We start from the raw sequence: 22,717 nt of genomic DNA, 5'->3' as shown, positions 1-22,717 counted from the left end.
CATAATATTAAAAGCTAAAATAATTTCACAGGTATTAAAGTTCTGTTTTCCAAACTGCCAAATATTATGTTGGCATCAAAGTGATCATATACATTCTTGCTCTAGAGTAAATCATGAAAAAAATGTCAGAACTATCATCAATTCCAGCTCCTTTGACACTTGGACCATTGGATGTATAGGTAGTAGCATTTTACTTTGAAAAATCAATATGATAGGCCTGTAGTAAACTTCAGTAAACACAGGCCTAATCCTACCCAGAAAATATGCATGAGGTGTCACTGGAATTGGAACTGATTATAGCTATGGGCAAATGGAGTTAAAAGGTGGCCAAGTTACAAGTAAAGTTGAAAGGTGTCATTGGGTCAATCAATATCAAGTTATAATGAAAGACAGAAGAGACTAAATCGCATCTGACGTCAGGGCAAAGGCGCGCTGATTGGTTGCCGACCTGTGCAGTACGGCATTTTCTGTCTAGTTGTCAGAATTCCAGACACAAATTAGTCTTTTTATCTCTGTCTTTCATTCTACACCCTATTTTTATGATTTTTGAAGTCTTGTAGTAGATTTGGGTATCCTTCAGTGAGTAAAACAGCCTGAGGCTTTGTAAATTAGCTTCATAATTAACTCACTAAGACATTTTAAAAAGTAACCATAAACCTTGAGTCAATATCAAGTCAACTATAATAACAAGAAATTAAATAGTGAAATTTGTATTAAAAAAACTGATATAACCAACCAAATATCTATTGTATATGGCATCCTGCAAGTGGGTGCAGTTAGGTTGACTAATTTCAGTACTTGTTAGAAAATTTTTTAAACCTTATTTAATAAGGAAAACATTTATTTCTTGACACATAGTTGAAACAGTACTCAACAGGAAGGAAAACATTTATTTCTTGACACATAGTTGAAACAGTACTCAACAGGAAGGAAAACATTTAACATTTATTTCTTGACACATAGTTGAAACAGTACTCAACGGGTAGGAATTGTTGGTTTTCTTTAAGTGTGCAAATATATTACGCATACATACACATTACACCTGTCGCAATCACATTGCGCTTATACGCTGTTCAGTGGCAATTCTCATTATTACGAGGCCACTCTATTTGGTACTGATTAAACTACGCATAGCTTTACCTTGATACCATTTGTTTAACTGTGTCATTATGTGAAAACTATGTTAACTTAACCTGTGAAAATCACAATGACGACTTGTAAATTGCATTTCAAGTATTTCAACTAATCTCTTATAGTATAGTCAGTGGGTACAATATGATATTCAGATTGGATCCAAACAGCTTTTATTCTGACACTTGGTTCTCCAAGAGGTTTTTACTTTAAGGGAAATGATAAAAATCACGCTTTGACTGCCAAGGTGAGCAAGATGAAAGACTCTCCTAAAAGCTCTCCTAAACTTTTGCAATTTTTAAAAGTCAATGTTCAGTTTATATTACTCCCTTTTCAGCTTTCTACAAATCCTTAGGAGAGTTGCAGCATAGCTCCCTGTAAATTTCACAATTCAATGCTTGAGTTATAAAACCTGTCAGAGAACCTACTGTTAAGAATACATTTTTTAGTGTGTCCATGGCTGGAGGGTGGGGCACTCCCCTTTGTAATGAATAGCAGGTAATCCGTCACTCTTTATGATAATGCATTTAGGAATATTCAGTGATCTTGTCAAATTACGGGTCTTTGAGGTCGTCAAGATTAAAGGTGGGTGACCCGATGGACAGCCTCATCTCCCACTTTACCCCATCAAAATACAGATTTTGATATCGATATCAAATGAAAGATCCTATTTTTCTCATTAACATATTAAAATTAGGAGTTCCAAATTGGTGTGTTTCCGAAGATATCAAAAAATTGTTGAATTAGTCTCGACTGTGGTATACCACATATGTCATAAATGTCAGTAATTCCATATATACATATAGGTTTTAAAAAATTCCATTGGGTCACCTTCCTTTAATAAAAATGTTCAGGGTCTTTTGGTACTAATATGTCAAAAAAAAAAGCATCCAAGAATGGCGTCTCATTATGAAATTATATACATCGCTGTGAGAGCCCTTAAAATATGTACATATCTGCAAAAGAGGAGTATCCCCCTCCCTAGTTTGGAGAAAGAAAAAGAACACCTGCTAGAATATCATAAGTGCCCATTGTAGACAAACTTGCTACATTGTATATATACACAGCCTACGGTGTTACCATGTCAGTGCTTCTTTAACCAATATTGTATTAATGTTGAAGTTTCCTCTTTTATATTTTGTACATTATTATCATTGACCAGTATATTGAAGCAGTTGAATACGTGGAAATAAAACAAAAAAATACTGTTGTTCTCCAAAAGATTTGTTTGTGTGTGGTGTTTTGATGGTGTCAAGCAAAATGATATTATTAATATCCCTGGCTATTACCAAGACTAAACCTGCAAAAAAACATGGATCAATGGGAATACAAAAATGCACTACACATAAGCAGATACAATAAACCAAACAACCAATGTAGGCACAAAAATGGGCAAAGTTCAATGGCCATGGGCAAACTTCGATGGCCAAAAATGACTAATTCCAGAGCTTACAGAAGTGCCAGGAAAACAGTACAAATGTACACTGGAAGTGATGAAAATCACTGTGCACATAACAGACAAACAAAGCCAAACAGACATAAAACAACAGGCGCTTCAAGCAGATAAATTGCTCTTCTTCAGGGACAGGCAACAAAATATTAAATCAAACAGAGAGAACTACATACTGTAGTTTAAAAACAAATTCAAGTCAAAAACTGAAGGCAAGTTCAAATTGCACTCAGTAGCAAAAGTTGTCTTGTTTGCTACCGAGTTCTATTTGCCTACAATTAGAAATGCAGGCTTTGACGCTCTATGGTTTTCTATGGTGATCAAAACTGGATAGATTGGATGTGGCTCTATGACCCCTAACAAAATATATGTAAACATCTACCAAAAAGTAATTACCCCCTTTATAATGAGATTGTAACTCAAAATCTATCCATCAAAATTTAAAATTGAATTTTTTTTAGCAAAAGGAAACCCAGTTTTGTTTTGCAAACTTTTGATGCCTCAAGCCCATATTTTGTTGCCATGGTGACCCTTTGAATGAAAAAGACCCCCATTCAAAAGTTGCACCTAAACCCATTGAAAATGTTGTGCCTAATTGTCACTGGTCACGGCGGGTCATCCTTGACCAGTCATGTAGAGAATGTAATGGTACACTGTGCCTTAAGTGCAACTTTTGAAAATGCTTCCTTTTTCATTCTCAGAGTCACCATGGCTACAAACTAGACAAAAATGAGGTATCAAAATTTGCAGAATTAACCTGGGTTTGGGTTTGCTATTTCAGTTTTTAAATTTGATGAATGGATTTTGAGTTTTACATTGTAATAAAGGAAGGGGGGGGGGGTAATTACTTTTTGTTAGGCATTTATATTTTGAGCATCAGTTTCAATTTGTTTATATTTGCAAAAAATTGTTTCTTGGGGGCACACATCAGTTTAGAAAATAAAGTAGTTTATTGAAATCCATGTGTTTGTAAGGTTAAAATACACACTGTATGATCCTTCACAGGCAACAATACAACTCACATGTCAATCAATTCTGACAAACGAATCGTGCCTCTATGCAGGTGTATTGTGCTATTTATAGTCTGGCCGATTTCTGGGAATCAGTTCCAGCGTAGATTTACTTTTAACATGGGGGATGGTGTTGGAAAAATTGTAAAGTGTACATTTATGTGCACAAACAATTTTGGCATATTGAATACAAACAAGGGCAATCTGTAAGTTTGCAGGGTACCTGGTCCCCCATGGCAGAGTCACTTCTCTTTGTATCTAATCTCTGTGATGTTTACAGGCCAAACTAAAGAGTTGATACAACGTGCCTTTATTGCAAAAATATCCTGCCAATGTCCACCTACAGTCAGTCTACTCTGAAGTAAAAAGTACAGACACGGACACACACATTGTACCGACCAGCATAGATGCAGCACTACGCTGTATACGCGCGCGTTGTCAATTTGTACTTCAGAGTGGACAAACCGGATCAATTATGCCTGTAATATTATCATGATTATAGTACAGTGACCTTCATTGAGGTCCTGCATGCTTTAATTGATTTACTTCAAACAAACTGTTCAAACTAGTGTCCCATATCATAATACAGCCTAAACTAGCATATGAGAGTCATATGCATGATCTCCATTTTGAAAATAAGCATGAAGGTAGGCATCATACAAACACACGCTCACCACTATTTATTACATTCATGTATGTTTATTTCAAGTCAACAAATTCTTTTCTGTAAATGTAAAGCAAATACACTTTGGTTATGACAGTACTTATGGTACAGTAGCAACTCATTAACATGAACTTGTCTGGGCCTCACAATTTAGTTTGTGTTAACACTACACAGAATTTGTGTTATCAGGTTACATAAATACGTAAGCTTGGGACTTTTTAAAACACTTCTCGCTAACAGAAATTTCATGTTAACAGAGTTCGTGTTAACGAGTTGCCACTGTATAGTGTGAGGGTTACTTATGGTATAGCGATCAAATGGTGCTGGTAAATGACTTATTAAAGACAGAAGTAAAGCTAAGAATGCAGATTGGCAAACTTTCACCTGTGTTTCCACCCAGCCCATATAATCCCCATTTCAGCCCCTTATTAATTATGTAGATGTTAGCACATGTGCAAATCTCATACTTTTGTCATTAACCACATATCAAAATATTTGGCCCATAATTATTAAACAGAAAACATCCTGGCAATAAGGAATTGATCATTACTTAACTCAAAGGAACATTATTTTCTTTTTTCCAAGAAAGAAGTATAAAACATGGAACTTTGAATACCGTTATATCACATTTAATAAACTACATCAATATGACATCACTTAAAGGTGGGTAACCTGATTGAAAATCTCATCCCCACTTTACCTCATCAAAATGCTGATTTTGGGATCAGATGAAAGCTCATATTTTCTCATAAAAATATTGAAATTTGGCGTTCCAAATCGGTGTATTTTGAAGAAATCATCAAAAACTGCGAATTAGTCTCAACTATGGCACGGTATACCATAGTTTGAGACTAATTAGGCAGTTTTTTGATGATTTCTTTGGAAATACACTGAGTTGGAACTTCTAATTTCAATATGTTTATGAGAAAAATAGTGCCTTTCACTTGAAATCAATATATTACATGATCATGATGATTATCATTAATAAAACACTGTAGACTACCAATATCACACTGTATAAATGTCGGTATAATTCCATTGGGAATTAGTCACATTTACAAAAACATTTACATTTTCTTTTTACATGAGTGCTTGAAAGGGATGACATTTTATGTTATACGTAAGTTTTAAAGAATTTGATTTTCCAAATATATCAGGTCACCTTCCTTTAATTGCCTTACGGAGTGCTATCATGTAAAAGCTTGCTAATTGAAAGTCACTAATTGACTTTCATTGGCTTGTATATTTTAATATGAAGCACCTTTCCACAGTATATTCCATTTCAATTCGGTTTTGGTGCATAAGGAATACCTTCTGTGCAGTGAATGCTTTGTGCAAATCTTCAAATGTAATGCACATTATTTCTGTTTCAGAAGCACTTTTCATGATGTGTGTGACACATCCTCCTCACATCTTAGACCACATTTATGTAAATATGGGAGCACTTATGCTATACGGCACACCACACATGTCAAAGGAATGGCTGATGCAGTATGGCACAAAATAAAGTTCAGCTCATGGGTGGTGTACCTGATTTTACAACCTAGCCAAGTTTTGTTTCTATTCCTTTCTACCAATTTCAACTGACAAAGAGTCCTACCACTCATCATCTATCTTCATCTTCTGAGGATGAGGATGATGAGGAAGATGATGATGAGGATGATGAGCTTCTCCTCTTAGGACTGGTTTTACTTTTATCTTCCTCTGCTTGTTTCATGGATTCTGTATCCGTCTTTAAACGTTCCACTTCCTGCTCCATTTCCAGACAGGCTCTTTCAATCTCATAATTTTTGCTAACCAGGCCTTTCCAGCTATAACACAAACAAGAAAAATAAAAATCATTGAATTAATAAAACTGCTACATTTTTGTTGTGTTGAATCAGTGCCTTTATGATATAATCTAGCATGTTTACCAGATTAGTTCCTGATCAGCAGGGATTAATTGATTTGGGATATGACAGCTAGTCAAATAATTTATACAGGTATGTGAGCAGCCATTACCCTGCCATTGTGTATCCTGGAATAATACCGCGATTCTACCGGTTGTATCACGTCCGTGCTCCTGTCAAATTGTCTCTTACTGCATCCACAGTTAGACTTTTACAAGCTCGCTATAATGTATTTTTTACAAATGTTCACAGAAGCTGTATTAAAAATCACGAAAATTCACTTTAACAGTACACTTCAAACCGATACATTTCCATCACCATTAATCATCAATAGAGATAATGATCATTTAGCAACAATGTCAAATCACATCATACATGTCAATGACTCAACTTGTTTCTTACCTTTCTTCTAAGTTTTTCAGTTGGTCACCAGCTGACATCTGTAAAAGAAAACAAAAAATGGTTGGTTACATGTTTAATTTGAATTAAACAAGTGAAATGCATTCTAAACACAGACCAACACCCTGGTAGGCAGTTTTGGGTGGCATGATACAGGTGGCCTGCTGGGTTGCAATTGCCATCACATTTTTATACAAGAGATGCAAATTTGACATTAAATAGCTTTTGGTCAATTGATTTAACAAGTTTCCACACAATGAAAGTGTTTTTAAAAATCCTGTGCAGTTTAAAAGATAGTTAGCAGCAATAAGTAAACTAGTAAATTATGTGATGCGTTTTACCCAAAGGTCAATGTCCCATTGAAATCCATCGATGCCCTAATCATCAAAGAAGCCCAGGGTTTTAATTTGTTTGCACACACACTCTAACAGCCACAATACCTCTACACAAGCAATAGAGCACATTTTATAGTCCTGATGGCAAAAAAACCCTGGTCCATATTATAGTTCATAGTGTATGTGAAGAGGAAAGTTCAGATTAGCAAGGAAGTGGCTCCTGTCAGATTTATAATGAAGCACAAGCCATTTGTGACTAAATCTAGTTCCTAGACGTGTTTTTTTCATCGTTGATTGCAACTTACCTGATCTCGTTTCCTTTGCCAATTTATCTCCTGAATTTGCTTTCTGATATGCTGAATCTGTTTCTGACACTGTTCTACCATTTTTACCAGCAATCTGTAATCAAGTCAGCAATACATCTATGTTAAGGGCCATTTCATCATTCTAGCATTCTCTTTTTATGGTATGGTTTGATAGATATCCACAATAAAAATTCCTTTAAAAGGAATAGGGCGGGCAAATGAAAAATTGTCAAGAGAAATGAAAGAATGAGTAAGTCTTCACAATTAAAACAGGAGGAAAATATGACACAACATCGATTTCCAATGGGGAATAACACAAACGTATAAACAAAGTTAAAAGAGTTTTTAACTTTCTACGTTTATACGTTTGTTATTCCCTCATTCGAGGTTGTGTCATATTTTCCCTGATTTTAATCTTATCTATTGCTTATCCTTTGTTCTCTGCTGGTCAGTTAGAACAGATTTCCCTGTTTTTATATTAACCCTTCACATCATAACAGAAGACGTTTTATGTTAACATTTTATATAAAACATTGTTATAAAACTTTTGTAGATAATAGTTATTTAAAACATTTTCATAATCATACCTAGAGTTTTTTAATCATCAGATAGAAAGACTTCTACTGGTGCACATGCATTCTAATTATTTGTCTATAATACCTTATACAAGCACAATTTGTCACAAGATTTGAAAAGTAATTAGCCTATGTACACACTGAACACAATGCACATACAAGCTGTATTTAAGTACATACGGCAGCTGTCAGTATAAAATGATATGACCTTCACGATGCTATTACTTTAGCTCAAAGATTAGGAAAACTAGCAAAACTGGTGAACTGGTACTGTTCAAATAAAAACATCTGCAAATCTTGCTGCAATTTCCAAATAGTATTTCTATTACTTAAATAATTATTTTTGTTATTTCTTTTAATACAAACACACTACTGCCTATGACGACTTTATCGTAGTACTTACATATCAAAATCAAGTAATAATTACAAAACTCGCCGTAAGCTATCACCTCTGTGGGTGTTTGGGATATAACAGGCACGAATATTTTCTCAACACTGCGGCATGTGAAAAAGTAGGTCAATAGTCAGAGAATACAGGGCGGGTGCGGCACGCCGCACCCGCCCAAAAAAAAGCTTATTTCTAAACTGTCAGTTGATACACACATTGACTTTGCAAGTTATGTATAATTGCATGTACATGTATTAAGATACTCTATAGGCCACTGTGTTGTAGTATGTACATTAAATACTATATCAATCTGCATAATTTCATGATTGGCTATATGTATGTGGTTCTAAGAGTGTGTGAATATATACAGTCTAATTACTGCATACTGTAAAGATTCGCCTAATGTGCAAATAGAGAGTTCCCTCCTCTAAAATACAAACAAGAATAAGTCTCGTGTTCTTATTTGGGAATTTAAGAGGACACTTTTAGGTTGGGCTTAAAATTGCACTCAAGTCAAAGGAGCCCATAGCGCCATTAGGCGAATCTTTACAATATATTTCAAATGTTAAGTACATCCCAATTGCAGGGGTCTCATTTAAGGAGTTTGCGCGTCCAGGGACTCTTTATTTTTTGATTTTGGCATTTTGGACTCCTTAAATCACAAGTTGAAAGTGTCCAAAGGATCCGATAAAAATTGTATGGACTCCTTAGTTTTACGATGCACGGAGACGTAAATCAGTATAAGAATCGTTGATCAAAAGTAAAAAAATAAAAAGATCAGTAAATCTTCCAAATCACCATAGGCCTACGACACTAATAATTTCACTGGAATATTTGACAAGTTCCAAAGTTTAGAATTTCGGACAGGTCGACTCCTTAAATTCTCATTGGACCCCTTAAATGTTGGTTTTGCAGGTACCAAAGGGTCCAGAAAAATTAAATTGGACCCGTTGATTTTTTGGGCTCGCGCTACCCCTGCCCAATTGCCACTAAGATTCAAACAATGAATGGTCCACATTTATGACCTTTGAAAGTACAGTTCAGTTCTTTGATCCAAAATCAATGGCTCAATGCTAACATCTAGAGCACTACTTAACTTGGAGAAAACCCACACACAGTGATGCCAATGCCGGGCCTTACGCGCACAATTGGGCTACTTGGCAATCACTTGGCAATCTCACAGGTTTAAGAAGTGAATTTTTCCATTTGAGGGAAAATACAGATATTGGATTCCGATAATTTTTAAAAGACTATGTAGAAATGACTTACTCATTGTGAGCTCGCCAAGCCTGGCTTCCATACTGAGACAGTAACTCCAAATTGCCAATTCTGAAAAACAAAAACTAAAATAATCATACAGTACTGGAACCCACCGAAGAAAAATTAGAGGCAGAGAGAGAAAGAAATGAATTTCGTAAAGAAAAGAGTTGAATTTTGTAATTTCTTTACACTTCGTCATCCTCATTATCATTCGGCTGCATAGCAGGCGACCACAAGTTTCCTCCAGCTACATCAGTCTTGAGCCATTGATGATAGACATTGACTCAGCATTCTGTCCATATTCCCAAAAGACACTGGATATATTTCCGGAGTAAAGTTTGTTGACGTCCGGATTTCCTATTGCCATGAGTTGCAACATACAATGCATACTCTTTACCAGGCTCGTCATCAGACAAGCAGAGTATATGTCTTACAAATTTCAGTTGAGGAGTCCTGGCTCTCTCAACAACGGATGCTGTCTCTGTCAGATTGCAGATGGTAACAATTTGGAACTCTTTTTTTTTTTTAATCTTCATGTATTTTTATTATCAAAACAAAGAAATCACAGAAAAATCACAAGAAATCACATGGAAAAAAAAAAAAAGCAGCATGCAAAAATAGATTACAGTGGTATAACTAAAACATTATACAAGTGAAAAACAAGATCCACAATTTGGAACTCTTGTCTACTCTCTTTACATTTACACACTGTAATGTATTTCTTGCCACCGCCCGTTAAAATGATTTGGGAGGCATAATTAGAATAGTCATGTTTACCTTTCTGCTTGATGTTCCAACTGAGCCATTGAGTTCTCTACACTCTCATTCCATGCCAACACATCATTCTGACGTCCAGCTGGAGGAGGAGGAAGTTCATACCTGCATATGGGTGTGGAAAAAAAGAGTGTAAAACCTAAGGTAAGAAGGAATGGTAGAACAGTACTGGGTGGACTTCCGGTGTAAACATACTTCCTGGTTCAGGTCAACTTTGGGAGGTAATTTTCGACTTTCAGATGAAAACATGATTGTACGGTAAGCTTATTCCGACAAAATAGCACGGACATTTCTTTTTTTTTCTTTTTGATATGTGTTGTAAAGCGTCGAAAAAGGACAATTCATTTTGACATTTTGATTTAGGGTGTTATCAACGATAATACGACACATACCACAGTCGATAACAGGCCTATGATTGACTGACTTGTAGATTGACATTATTGGATTTGGGTCACACACAGCAACCTTTGAGTGTAGAAACTTGCCACACACCCCTCAAGGATGACATCAGATGTAACATGCCAAGTTTATCTCTACCAGCTACTATACATGTAAGTGGTTATCTGCAAAGCTGGTAGCCCCTAGTACAAAACTTCATAAGGCTGCTCCGTTGCTGTAGTGTACATTACCTCTTCATACTGAGCATGTCCATTGGCAACCTGGATGTCATTCGGTCAAATTCAGCTTTCAAAACTTCTGTCTCAAATGGGGTGTGATCTAGTGCAGGTAAATGTTCCAAATAATTCTTAGTAGGTCTGTAACGTCTCGTCTCCTCTTCTACTAAAGCATACGCCTGAAAAAATCAAACAATAGAATTATTTATTTGGTAATGTTGTTTCTCTTGACTCCCCCCCCCCTGAGAGGTGCCCGTATTCAAACTATCCATAAGCCTAAAATCTCCCATAGAAATATGTTGGAGCCCTGAATAATAAAGGCCATCTAATTGCAGCCTCTTTCCTCTTCTTTTTTTTATCCCATCAAAATTGAGATTTGGGTATCAGAAGAAAGCAAATGTTTTTTGCTTGTTTTTTTAATTTTTTATAGTATACAACGTATTTATGGATGGAAAAAATGTCAGGCCTGAGGTACAAAACTAATACCCATGATGCATCATGATTCTGGAATTGCGAAAGGGCTTATGCGATCTGTGCCGTTTGCATTGAAACTATTTATTTATTTATGTAAAATTGATACCCACCTTATTGTGCTTGCTAATTAAAGACTCAATTGAAACAAAATTAAGGATCGAATGCATTTTAGTGTCCAAAAAGGCAAAATTATCATTAAAGTTCTGCCAAATTCTGCACCCTTGCGAAGGATTCTGAATTCGAATCGGGAATAAAAATATCCGATCTTTGCTATCAAAAACATAAAATTACAACTTTAAACATAGTATTGGCAAAAGGCATTATTGCCAAACAATATAGAATAGAACATTCGATGTCAACTTATATTGGAGAAATATGCTCACCAAACATTGGGAAATTTAAAGTACGCAATCCAATCCCATTCAAACGTGTGGGAAACATAATCCTAGCCAATATAATTTATACTACAACTTGCTCGAGAAATGTAGCCAAGAATTTGCTCACCGCTAGACATCTCGAGCAACTTCAGAGCACCGTGTGCGGGACCGTGTGTCACCTGCTAAAACTTGAGAACAAGTCCTCAAATGTTAGAAATTTGTAGTTACTACAACTGAGTGAAAGTATATGCACTAGAAACACGATTGACCCCTTATTTGATTCTCTTTCAAATGAAAGAACTTTCAGCTCAAAATATTGAACTTCAAAATTTTATGAACATCCCTAATATGGAGGTAAAGTTCTATTCAGATTTCCTTTTTACAAATTAAGCGTACTGCTAGCCATCCAGCACGTATTATTTGCACAAGGTCCAATGCACACGCTTGACGTCGCGCACGTATACACGCAAGGTTAAGCTGTCAAAGGAAATCTGAATAATACTTTATATAAAGAAATTTATATACCTCCATGACCATATGCGATGATGTGTGTACTGACTTAGTGGGGATTTTACGTTGTCACTATCAATACATTCGCATGGACGGACATTTTTTTGCGGGCTCGCTAGGATTCTAGCGAGTAGATTTCTTGCAATATTTGGCTTATTTACCATCCAATTTATATCCATCAATGTACCTGTATATCATTAGCATATCAAGCGCGGTCAAAAAAAGTTTTTTGAGGTTTCTGATCGTCACGATATCAATGAAACATTTTTTTAAAAACACAACTTTCTCAGTTCTCCCGGACCCAGCCATTTTGTTTACTCGTTGTTATCGACGTCACCAATTAGTTTCGACCTCACTTGTGCAACGTGGCTGTATCACGAACACGACTTGATGACAGAAACCGGCTGTAAATTAGGTGGGTCATCTCGTGACTGGCATTGTTTCACCACCGATCACGCTCGTCGGACGTAGGGGGGTCGATATACCCAGTGTGGGCAAGTCATACGTCAGTATGACTTGCCCAGCATAACACCAAAGTAAGATATAAGGTGGACAAGCTGTCAAAGTTGTTTACATTCCAAAACACAATATCTGCACCAGAATTCCCACACACCTACCACCTTCAAAATGTACTAAAAACCCTTATTCCATATCTGAAAAATATGATCCCCAACTTGTACTCACTTTGTTCAAGAAAGTTTAAATATCCACAGTCAAATTTCAGCTGTATATGTTCAATGTATATGCTCCAAAACATAACCCCAAATCATGATTTCCAATTATTACACCTCAATACAGCCCAAGGCAGTGCAAGCAATAAAATAGTCACTGTGTGTCTACAGAGCACAGTAATCCATAGCACCCAATGTGTGCAGAAAGGAATGAAATGGCAACCCTTTCTAAATTGCCAACATGTTAACTCCTGATTGGTTAATGCTTGCATGCTTGAGTGGAGGGTATTTCAAGACATATCATGCCATGCATGTGCAATGATGTGTGCATTATTGCATCATTATCTGGAACATGTGTGCATATTATCATCATTATTTGAGGCATAGTTCTTATTCTCTGCACTAGATGGTATTGAAGAATAGGACAGGCAGTGCAAGGAATGAGATGGAAAAAAAACATCCTATCCTGCATTTGGGAAGAAGGCATCTCCCAATGATAGGCATGTTCACAAAATTTTCAAGTAGGATATTTCACATGGAAATTATTTTGTTTAAAAAGGTCAAACTTAAAAAATGAGGGGTCAACCATGTCTGTAGGTCAAAAACTAGCGAATGGCCAAGTTTGGATACCTGTCGCCTTATTACCAGACTTAGCTTGATGTACAGAATTACACACAATCTCGTCGACATAGACTGGCAGGACCACCTCACCCGACCAACACGAATGACCAGACGACACCACCCATCTTCATACATGCAAATTAGAGTCAACTCAGCGACATACGCAAACAGCTTTTTTCCATGGACAATACCACACTGGAACGGACTGCCCCACGACATATTAGACATACCAGACTACAAAAACTTCAAGACCGCCGTTAGGGACTACCTCAACTAAATTTCGCCATATCCAGTCATAGGTCATTGGTTTGTACCAACTCTGATGCGATGCGGGTACCCGTTTATTCAGAGGATAATGTCCAGATCCAGATCCAGTTATGGGAAAATGTCTGTTTTTTAAAAACTGCACTTTTCTGCGGCCATCATTGACAATGCCTTACAATGACTTACTGTACAAAAAAAGCATGTAATGCATCATTTTTTACCACGATGATCCATTTTAAACAAAGGCGATTTTATTTTATGAAATCTAACTTTCACTGCATGCTGACTTCTGTATCAAGGATAAAGTACCAGCACTTTTTAGACTACGTCGTCAAGTTTCTGGTGTCGTAATTTCAAATTTTTGGATTTCCCTATGGGGATTACACAGTTAAGGCTTTTAGCCATTGACTGTGAGCTACTGTGGTCCAAACTTTTTGGATTGAATGTCGCCCTCTATAATAATAAGGAATGTGGACGTGTCTACCAATGAGTGTGGTTGGGAGTTGACATAGCAATTGGGAGGCTTGGTCAAGCACATTGTCATAGAGGTCAGAGCATGCTATGATAACATCTCTGATCAATTCATGAAAGTTGGAGATTTAGGAAACTGCTGGTGGGAATATTGACATGGAATTATCATTTTTGAAGGAACATAAATGTTGAAAATGGGTTCTATCAATTTTTCACCATGTGGTGGTCAAGTTTGGACCAAACAAGAAATGGTAAGTGAAACATATTTGGGAGAAAATTACAGCTGTACATTGAAGGTGGCATGTTTTGTTAGTCCATAGTTACATGTAGTTAGTTAGATACAGACTTTAAGGTACATATTTCGAGGTGCATAACAAACACCAAATTGGTGTCATAACAAACACCAAATTGGTGTCGATGACCTGACATGCATGCATTCTTTTGTCGAGAGTTCAAATGGTCTTTCAATTTGTGTCGAGTGTCCTTGGCAGACTTGACTATGCTTCAGTGGTCATGAAAGGATTCAATAGATAGGCCTAACCTCTGCCCCACCAATCCCCAGCTATTGTCTGAAATTGCACCTCGGAAGATATATTATAACAACTCAGTCCCTCAAATGATAGTCATATAACGACCAAAAGATAAATGACTGACTATCATTGAGGACTGAGTTCCGCAGTCTAGTTAGTAGTTAGTATGATCTTCCGAGTATAGGGGGCCGACGGCTTGGAAATTATCTTTTAAGTATCAGAAATTCCAAGTTTAATTTACTTGGATACATTGAATAAGATAACTATGATTTGGAGATCAGATATATGTGAGTACCAATTTCATAAATAAGTACATGGATGATGTAGATGTAGACTGCCTAACTAGCCTGTATCTCGTTTCGCCAAATACGTCTGTAATACATACCTGTTTTTAATGACTTTGCAACAATGTTTCTATTGTCAGCAATAACAGCTTGCATTCATACTTTTGAGTTTATATGGTGAATTTTCGTACACATCATAAATAAGTGAAATCAGAATATCCTGAAAGGAATTTAGGTAACTAATTCAACGACACTGACCTCGCAGCAGCTAATGTTTTCATGTAAACATGGCGTCATTAGACATTTTAGCCTACGTTTCAGATCCTACTATCGGATCGTTGAAACAACAAAACCTCAATCCCGGCCTCATTCACTTAATTCACTCACCTTCCTACACCACCAGTTGAAATAAAACTCGAAACATCCCGTGTTATTCCTCAAAACTACATGCACCTTCATTAATAAAAATTGAAATCCTAGTAGAAACCGTTATCGAAAATTGTTTGATATAAAACGTCAACAAAAGTAATTTTTCTGAAGAGTAGATACGGCGTGTCAAAATGGCGGCCGCAGTCGCATCCCCCAGCTTTGTATCGTGTACCCAGGTCACGGTATGTCTACGTGATTTAACAGTCAAGGTCAGAGGACAGCGCAACCTGTCTGCTGTCATGTCAGAATATAATGGCTCCGCCCAATGACCGGCGCTGTCAATCATCCTTATTCACAATCGCCTTTGTCGAACAGACTTTTACGCAGGTAAGAGCTCACGCTGTCCTCACTTTAGCGATTAGGATCGACGAAGCGCCAGGCCGACACAATCTGGTTGTGTAGGAGACTATCATCGTGATGCCCTTGTGATGCCCACGTTGGAACCATTGGATTACGGAAGAAATATTCATACCAGGACTGAAGCAAATGTGGCCATTTCTATGTTTGTACCGGGCAAGTACCGGACATTTTTCAACACGGAGCTAGCGGAAATTACTACAAATTCGTCCAAGGTAAGCAAAGGGTTGGGGATCGCATTTTTAACTTTGACTAAACTGTTTCGGAGTTACTTAATGCATTCGTCAATTGCAGTCCCGGCTCCTGGGTACCCGGGGCACTACGGGACCTAGCGGGACATGGCGGGAACTCGTCAGCAATTTCCGCCCGCTAGCCGGGAAGATTTCGCAGTACTCGCCGTGGAGTCGGAGGAGCCGGGGTGGGGCCCGGGAACTTGTCGGTACTTCGGCAGAGACTCGTAATCGGCAAAAAATTTCGTTGCTGTGGTATAAATGATTTTTTTTTTTTAACGTCGCGACCGACTTCCACCATACACCATTCTATGTAGGCAATGTGCTGCTGAAAATAGTGCCGTGATTCGTGAAGATGGAAACTTGCGTAAAAAGTTCGCTTTATTCTTTTATTTACTCAATGAACTTGTCCTTTTAATATATAAATATGCGTGATATATCAGTTTGAAATATACTCACTTGAATAATCCAAAGTAGTGGAATTTATATTCAAAATTGGCGATTTTTTTCAATCTGTCATTCAAACCTTGATGACGTAGTAAAAGTGTAAGCCCTTTCTTATCAAAGTAGGCAACCCCTGATACTGTCAATCCATCTCGGCTTCAGGGAAATGCTACCGAAGAGCGGCCGATCACTCAATCGGCGAAAAAAGTAGGTCCGATTCACTGCTTCGGACAGTACCGAAAAGTTTGGCTTGCAGAGTTACTCAAAATCACCATCAAAGCGGCAGACAATCTGAGCCAGTATTTATGACTGCGACTAATACAAGCATTGACTTCAGCTTGACGAGAACACTCAGTTTCTGGTACATATTCTTGGATATGTCATGCGGCAAAAGGAAAGCATTACTTCCTTCTTATAAATTGCCAGTCCGATATTTGCTTCAATGCTTAGTAGTAGTTTCGGACCTAAAGTTAGTGTGTTAGAGGCAAGGTTTGTGTGGTCCAGTTTTGACTTCAAAATGTCAAAACTACTACAAGAGTTCTTCGGCAGTCGCGACAAGACCATAATACGCCAACACTATCAGTAAACTCTGAACAAGCAAGTGCAAAATGCAAATTAAATGTGAAGGCAAAATTAATATAAACATAAAATAATGTTAGAAATTCAATTTCAAAAGGTGTAAAAAACAAACGAACAAGAAAATTGAAAAATTGAACTTGATTAATTTAAGACAAGTTTAAGGCAAGATTTCCCAAACATGTCCTCAATCACATTCAATTGTATTCATAAAATCGGCAATGCATTTTATCACAATCGGACACATCAATCAATGGCAATACACATACTACGACGATGCTTAAAACAAGTTGTAGTCGCACAATGAAATTATTCACATTGATATAGCGAATTCGCAAATATTATTAAGCAGTGAGGGCAGAAGGGGTTTGATGCACATTTGCCTACCACCCAGTCTCTTTTTTCAACTTAATTCGACCATGGTGTGTCCACACAAATTGTCAACAAACAAAGTTTTGGTGGTCACGCAACCTTTGACCTGTGTCTGAACTCCCGTGCATGTTAGCCAATCAGAGCGCGATTTGCACGTGATCGAAATTGCTCCGTTTTCCCGATTGACCTTGTTTGGAACTAGCGAAATATTGCTGGCTCCTGATCGTTTAAACATTTTATAGCTTTCTATTCGAATATGACAAAGCAGAATAGTTTATTGAAGCTGTGATAATCATCTCAGGTTTATTCTACAACTTTTACTTCAAGAAAATCCGTGTATCAGGCGCTGCTGTTTTGCTATTCACATTTTGTGCCCTTTTTTGTGATTTAACTCGCTGAAATTAATTTCCAAAATCACATTTAAAAAAATCATTTTTCAATTCTAATAACTGTTCGACGAACAATAACTATCGTACATGCAATTTATTTGCATGGTTTCTAAAAAATATTTTTTCTAGGACTTTTGTGGGATTTCAACCGATATCCCATCTCATTAAATATTCATATAACGTGTGACACATAAATATACACAAAGCACACACAGAGCGTGTTGCGGGATGTTTGTCACATGCCGTTGACAACAAATTCTCCAGCTCAGAAACTCTTTTATCTAAAATGATGATGATGAGTCGCTATCTAGCACGGTACTGACTGACACGCACGGGCGGGACTTCGCCGGGAGGTCGGCGGGACACGCACAATTTCCCGGGTATAGGGCCGAGACTTCGCCGGAAACTCGTCATCAAATATTGCCCCGCATTGCCGGGTATTAGTGCGGTACCGTCGGAAGACGCCAGTTACTCGATTTTTCGAAGCGAGTTGATGCCGACTTCCCCGTAGTGCCCCGGGTACCCAGGAGCCGGGACTGCAATTGACGAATGCATAAGGCACGCTAAAAGTAGACCATTTCGGGGGCTGTATTCACTATTTGGTGTACATGTGACGTTTTGAACAGAGTAAAAAACGACCACTTATTCGCTATTGCTGAAGTATACTCGCCGAATCATGTACCAATACACAAGGTATTGGTCATGTTGGTACATGAGATCAGGTATAATGTAGATGTTTGTTTGATCATTTTTGGAAAGCATGCAAGTAAGCTTTAAGCTTATAATCAACTTATATTTTTCATTGGCATAGGTGAAGCCGAAAATCGATAACCATAATAACATTTGATTGCATTTTAATATATAGACTGAATTACCGCTTCTTTGACTCCAGCTTCATCATATCCTTGATCAAAATAGGGCAACGCATCCACCGTGACTTCACCAGCCATGTTGAAATTGTTATATCCACAATATGTTATTGCCCTATGAATATTAAATAACCTACGTCATCATGACTCATTGTATTATAGTTAATGCATGCATAAACAAGAAATGTCTTTAAAAAAGACAATGCCTCCAAGATACCAGTGGGCACCTTTTGTTATTAGTTAAGGAGACACTTATAATGCTAGCTTTAAGGTAACGCTATTGGATTATGTAAGCCCATTCTCTCATTACAAGACTGAAAATTTTATTTTAATCGGATATTCGGTTACCAAAATATGGCCTGTCAAAATGGCACGTAACCAAGAAGTTGGCAACAACTTTCTTTTATTTTTGTTATGCAATGTTGTCAGGTAGGCCTTATTTGCTAATTATATATGCAAGAATTGAATACATGAATACAAAAGCCACCTAAGTCCATGCGAAGTTATTTTGAGAGAAAAACCCGTATATCATTTTAATTCCTTCAGTTAGATTTACCTGGTCAATATGGTAAGTTTTACGTGCAAATGAGTGGATTAACCTGTATTAGGTATGACGATTAGCATTTCAGGGACTTCGTGGGGTTCATTTTAAATTTTGGACTTAGGTGGTTTTTGAATCATATACAAAGACAACAATGTTAGAATGAGATTACCACTAGTAAGATAATACAAAATAAAGCACACAGGTATGTATAATGTTGATAAGCATTCTGCCATGTAATATAAACCACACACTTTCCTTTATTAAACCCATTTTTGTTCAAAAGTCATTCTCTAGCAATGAATGTGTTACAAGTGGACTTTTATACATACTGGATTTCAATCAATGTGTTACAAGACTCAAATCATGGAATTGGGTGATTCTTTCATACATGCTAATTTTTACATGCCCAATAGACACAGAGAATGAATTTGAGTTGTTCTTTCATGCATATGACTGGCCTATGTATAGCAACAATTTCCCATGCTTAACTCAATTTGGCCAAAGTATGGACTTAGGTGGCTTTTGTATTCATATATTCAATTATACAAAGTGAAATGTTCAGATCGGCTACAAAATAAGATATAAAACCCATGGATGCCTTTGGCAAATTTCCATTTGCATAATTAATTAGGGCCCTAATCAACTTTTCTAATAAGTGGCCCTAATTAATTATGCAAATTGAAATTTGCCAAAACGCAACCGTAATTTTGTAGTATAGTGTGTGTTCTACCCATGTACCATGCCTCAGTGCCATAGCTCTTTTAATTGTATGTGGTTATCTGAAATCTTTACTTTGCATAATTCGTTTCAATGTAAAATTGGAAATCATCTGGCAACTGGACTTGTCAAAAATATAGAAAATAAAAAGAAAGTTGTTGCCAATTTTTTGTTTTGGTTTCGCGCCATTTTGACAGGCCATATCTCAAGAACCGAATGTAATCTACAGGGCATAAGCTTTAACATACTATAGTATTATTTAAATAGAAAGAAAATCTAAATTTGTGCATTAGCCAATAGGGCCACGGTCACCTAAAGCCATTTTGCAATCTTAGAAATAATTCTGATGTATGAAATAAGACCTTCAAACTTTCAGATATGAAGAGTTCCAGATGCAGGCAGCCGTTTCTGTTTTTTAAATATAGCCTAGGCCTAGGCCTAAGTTGTATAAAGAGTCATTTCTTGTGGATTTTTTGACTGAAAATTACGATTGTAACGTTTCAGAGTAACAAATTTTCGTATCAGATTCTTTTATGCTTGTTTATTATATTTTGTATTCAGGACTAAAATAATATTAATATTATATTTAGGGTGGTCTTTTCATAGGCCATTACTTTTTTGTATGTGTAATTGAATAAAAAATCAAAAACATTATTGTTTTGTTTTCTTTCCTTCATTTGTGCTTTGTTTTGCATCGAAAGGGCCAATATCAACACCTTGTTTGTAAGAGATATTGTGTGGGGAAAGATGATTCTTGCATTTTATTTTTATTTTTATCTTAACAAACAAAAAGCAAATTTCTCAGTCATAGTCTTGAAACGAACATGGGTATGCATGCAAAAATATTGCAACAGTACTCAGTAGAATGTAAAAAAACTGGCATAGGCCTACATACCACCAACATGACCAACCACGCATGGGAATTGGGGAAGCAAATACTTTAAAACGAATTATTCCGAATTATATCAACGCAATAAAATTGCAATAGCCTACTTTAGTACATGTATTTGAACAGCAATGAAGCCGGCCATAGGCGCGGCTAGGCGTATCATACCATACATTGCAGTTCAAATGAAACATCATCATGATCATGACATGCCGTTTGTACGTTGAACACGGCACAGCACATACATCTCGTATGTAGAGAAATCAAATAGCTAGCCGGTCTTTTCAATCCCATCATTTCAACCTTATGATGTAGACACGCATGCACGATCATGATTGCGGCCTAGTCGAGCCTAGCCTGCATGCCAGTCGGCCTGCTGACTCACCGCGTATTAAATGGCACAAAAATACGTCAAATGTTGCACAAAACTATCCATGATGTCAAATTATCACATCCAAAGTGTCGCCATGAACGTCAGCTTCAACTTCTCCAGCCAAAGTTTTTCCATTGATAATCAGATTTCATGTAATCATGAAATTAAACCATGTTTGATGTGTATTCCCATTGTCACAGCATAACGGTTTTCCAACTTGTCTTCAACGATAAAGCTGCTAATGAGCGCCGAGGCTACAACCTAATAATTAAAGACCGAATTAAAAAGACTAGTTTGCGTCTGACGTCATGACAAAGGCGCGCCGTGATTGGTTGCTGACCTGCGCAGTATGGCATTTTTGGTCTGGTTTACAGGACGGCATACGCAAGCTAGTCTTTTTAATTCGGTCTTCAATTATACAACATATGAGTTTGAAAAAATTCTAATGCATAATTCATGAACTTGATATATCCACACCATTGTCGCCACGTGCTAGGTGTTTCTAAAATCCCTATAGAATAAGATTAATTTTAATGCTAATTTATTGCACGTGCTGAGGAAGCGTGATTACCTTTTTGAACATTCGGAAATGGCGATAGGCGAATTTATGTATGACGCAGAGAGGGGGATATATATTGGGCTCTCGATATTGGGCGGAAATTAGAGTACTTGTCGGAATATAAATTTGTACAATCGGCCTACATGCCGCGCAATGTGCGGCATTTTAGGTGTCAATTTCAAAGCATACTACCTCCTGCGGAGGCAGAAAAAAAACTTAGCGGAAAGAACAGCGCGAGAGATCAAGGCTGGGATTCCGAAAGGTGGTTTAAACCTAGGTTTAGCTAAACCCAGGTTTAAACCTAGGTTTAAACCTAAGTTGCGTTTCCCGTAGCTGGTTTAAGTTAAACCTGGGTCTAAAGCTGAGTACTAAAGTCGCAAAAGCCGGGTCTAAAGCTGAATTTATACTCGATCGCCGAGCGATGCGATTAATCGCTTTTGAAAAAGCGATTTGCAATCGCCGAAGTTTGCGATGCATCGCTCGTCGCATTTGCATTTATACTTATCACGGCGATAGCGATTGCAGACGACAATTAAAATATTCTAAATGCCACAAAATACATTTTTAAAACATGAGTTGCTGTCAATAATTATTGCTTTGAATTAATTTATCACCAAAAGTTAAAAATCGAGAACGGTAAATTAATTAGCAAAATAATAGATCCAGTTGGTTGTATATGATTGGTTGACGCATTCACGTGTCAAGCGATATCGCTGGGAAGTTGAGATTTCTTCAACTTGCAAAAGCGACGTCGTTTTTGCCTCCGCGATTTGAATCGATTGATCGGCTTGACGCTCTGGAAATGTAAGTAAACATTGAGCATGCGTGAAAATCGCTTTTCTGCAAAAGCGATTGAGTATAAATTCAGCTTAACTTAAACCTGGCAGGGGGTAGGTTTAAGTCCAGGTTAAGTGCATTTGTCTGCATGCCAACCACGGAAGCCTGCTTGTTACGGAAGCGGACCACTGCACTCCGT

The 22,717-nt window shown here is 37.2% G+C and overlaps 1 protein-coding gene across 1 annotated transcript; it reads right to left on the bottom strand.

Annotated features, from left to right (window-relative positions):
* Positions 1-5,105: 5,105 nt before the first annotated feature.
* LOC140154831 (pre-mRNA-splicing factor SPF27-like) lies at positions 5,106-18,796 on the bottom strand. Its single transcript, XM_072177425.1, has 7 exons — positions 18,669-18,796; positions 10,810-10,973; positions 10,184-10,285; positions 9,416-9,475; positions 7,184-7,277; positions 6,547-6,584; positions 5,106-6,066 (listed from the first exon to the last, which is right to left on the bottom strand). Exons 1-7 carry the CDS (start codon positions 18,741-18,743, stop codon positions 5,862-5,864), a joined length of 738 nt encoding a protein of 245 aa, XP_072033526.1. The 5' UTR covers positions 18,744-18,796; the 3' UTR covers positions 5,106-5,861.
* Between the last annotated feature and the right edge of the window lie 3,921 nt (positions 18,797-22,717).

Source organism: Amphiura filiformis, chromosome 1 (genome assembly GCF_039555335.1).
Source record: "Amphiura filiformis chromosome 1, Afil_fr2py, whole genome shotgun sequence".
Classification (NCBI taxonomy): Eukaryota; Metazoa; Echinodermata; class Ophiuroidea; order Amphilepidida; family Amphiuridae; genus Amphiura; species Amphiura filiformis.
Note: the sequence above shows the minus strand (reverse complement) of the source record. Positions and strands in the feature narration are given on the sequence as shown.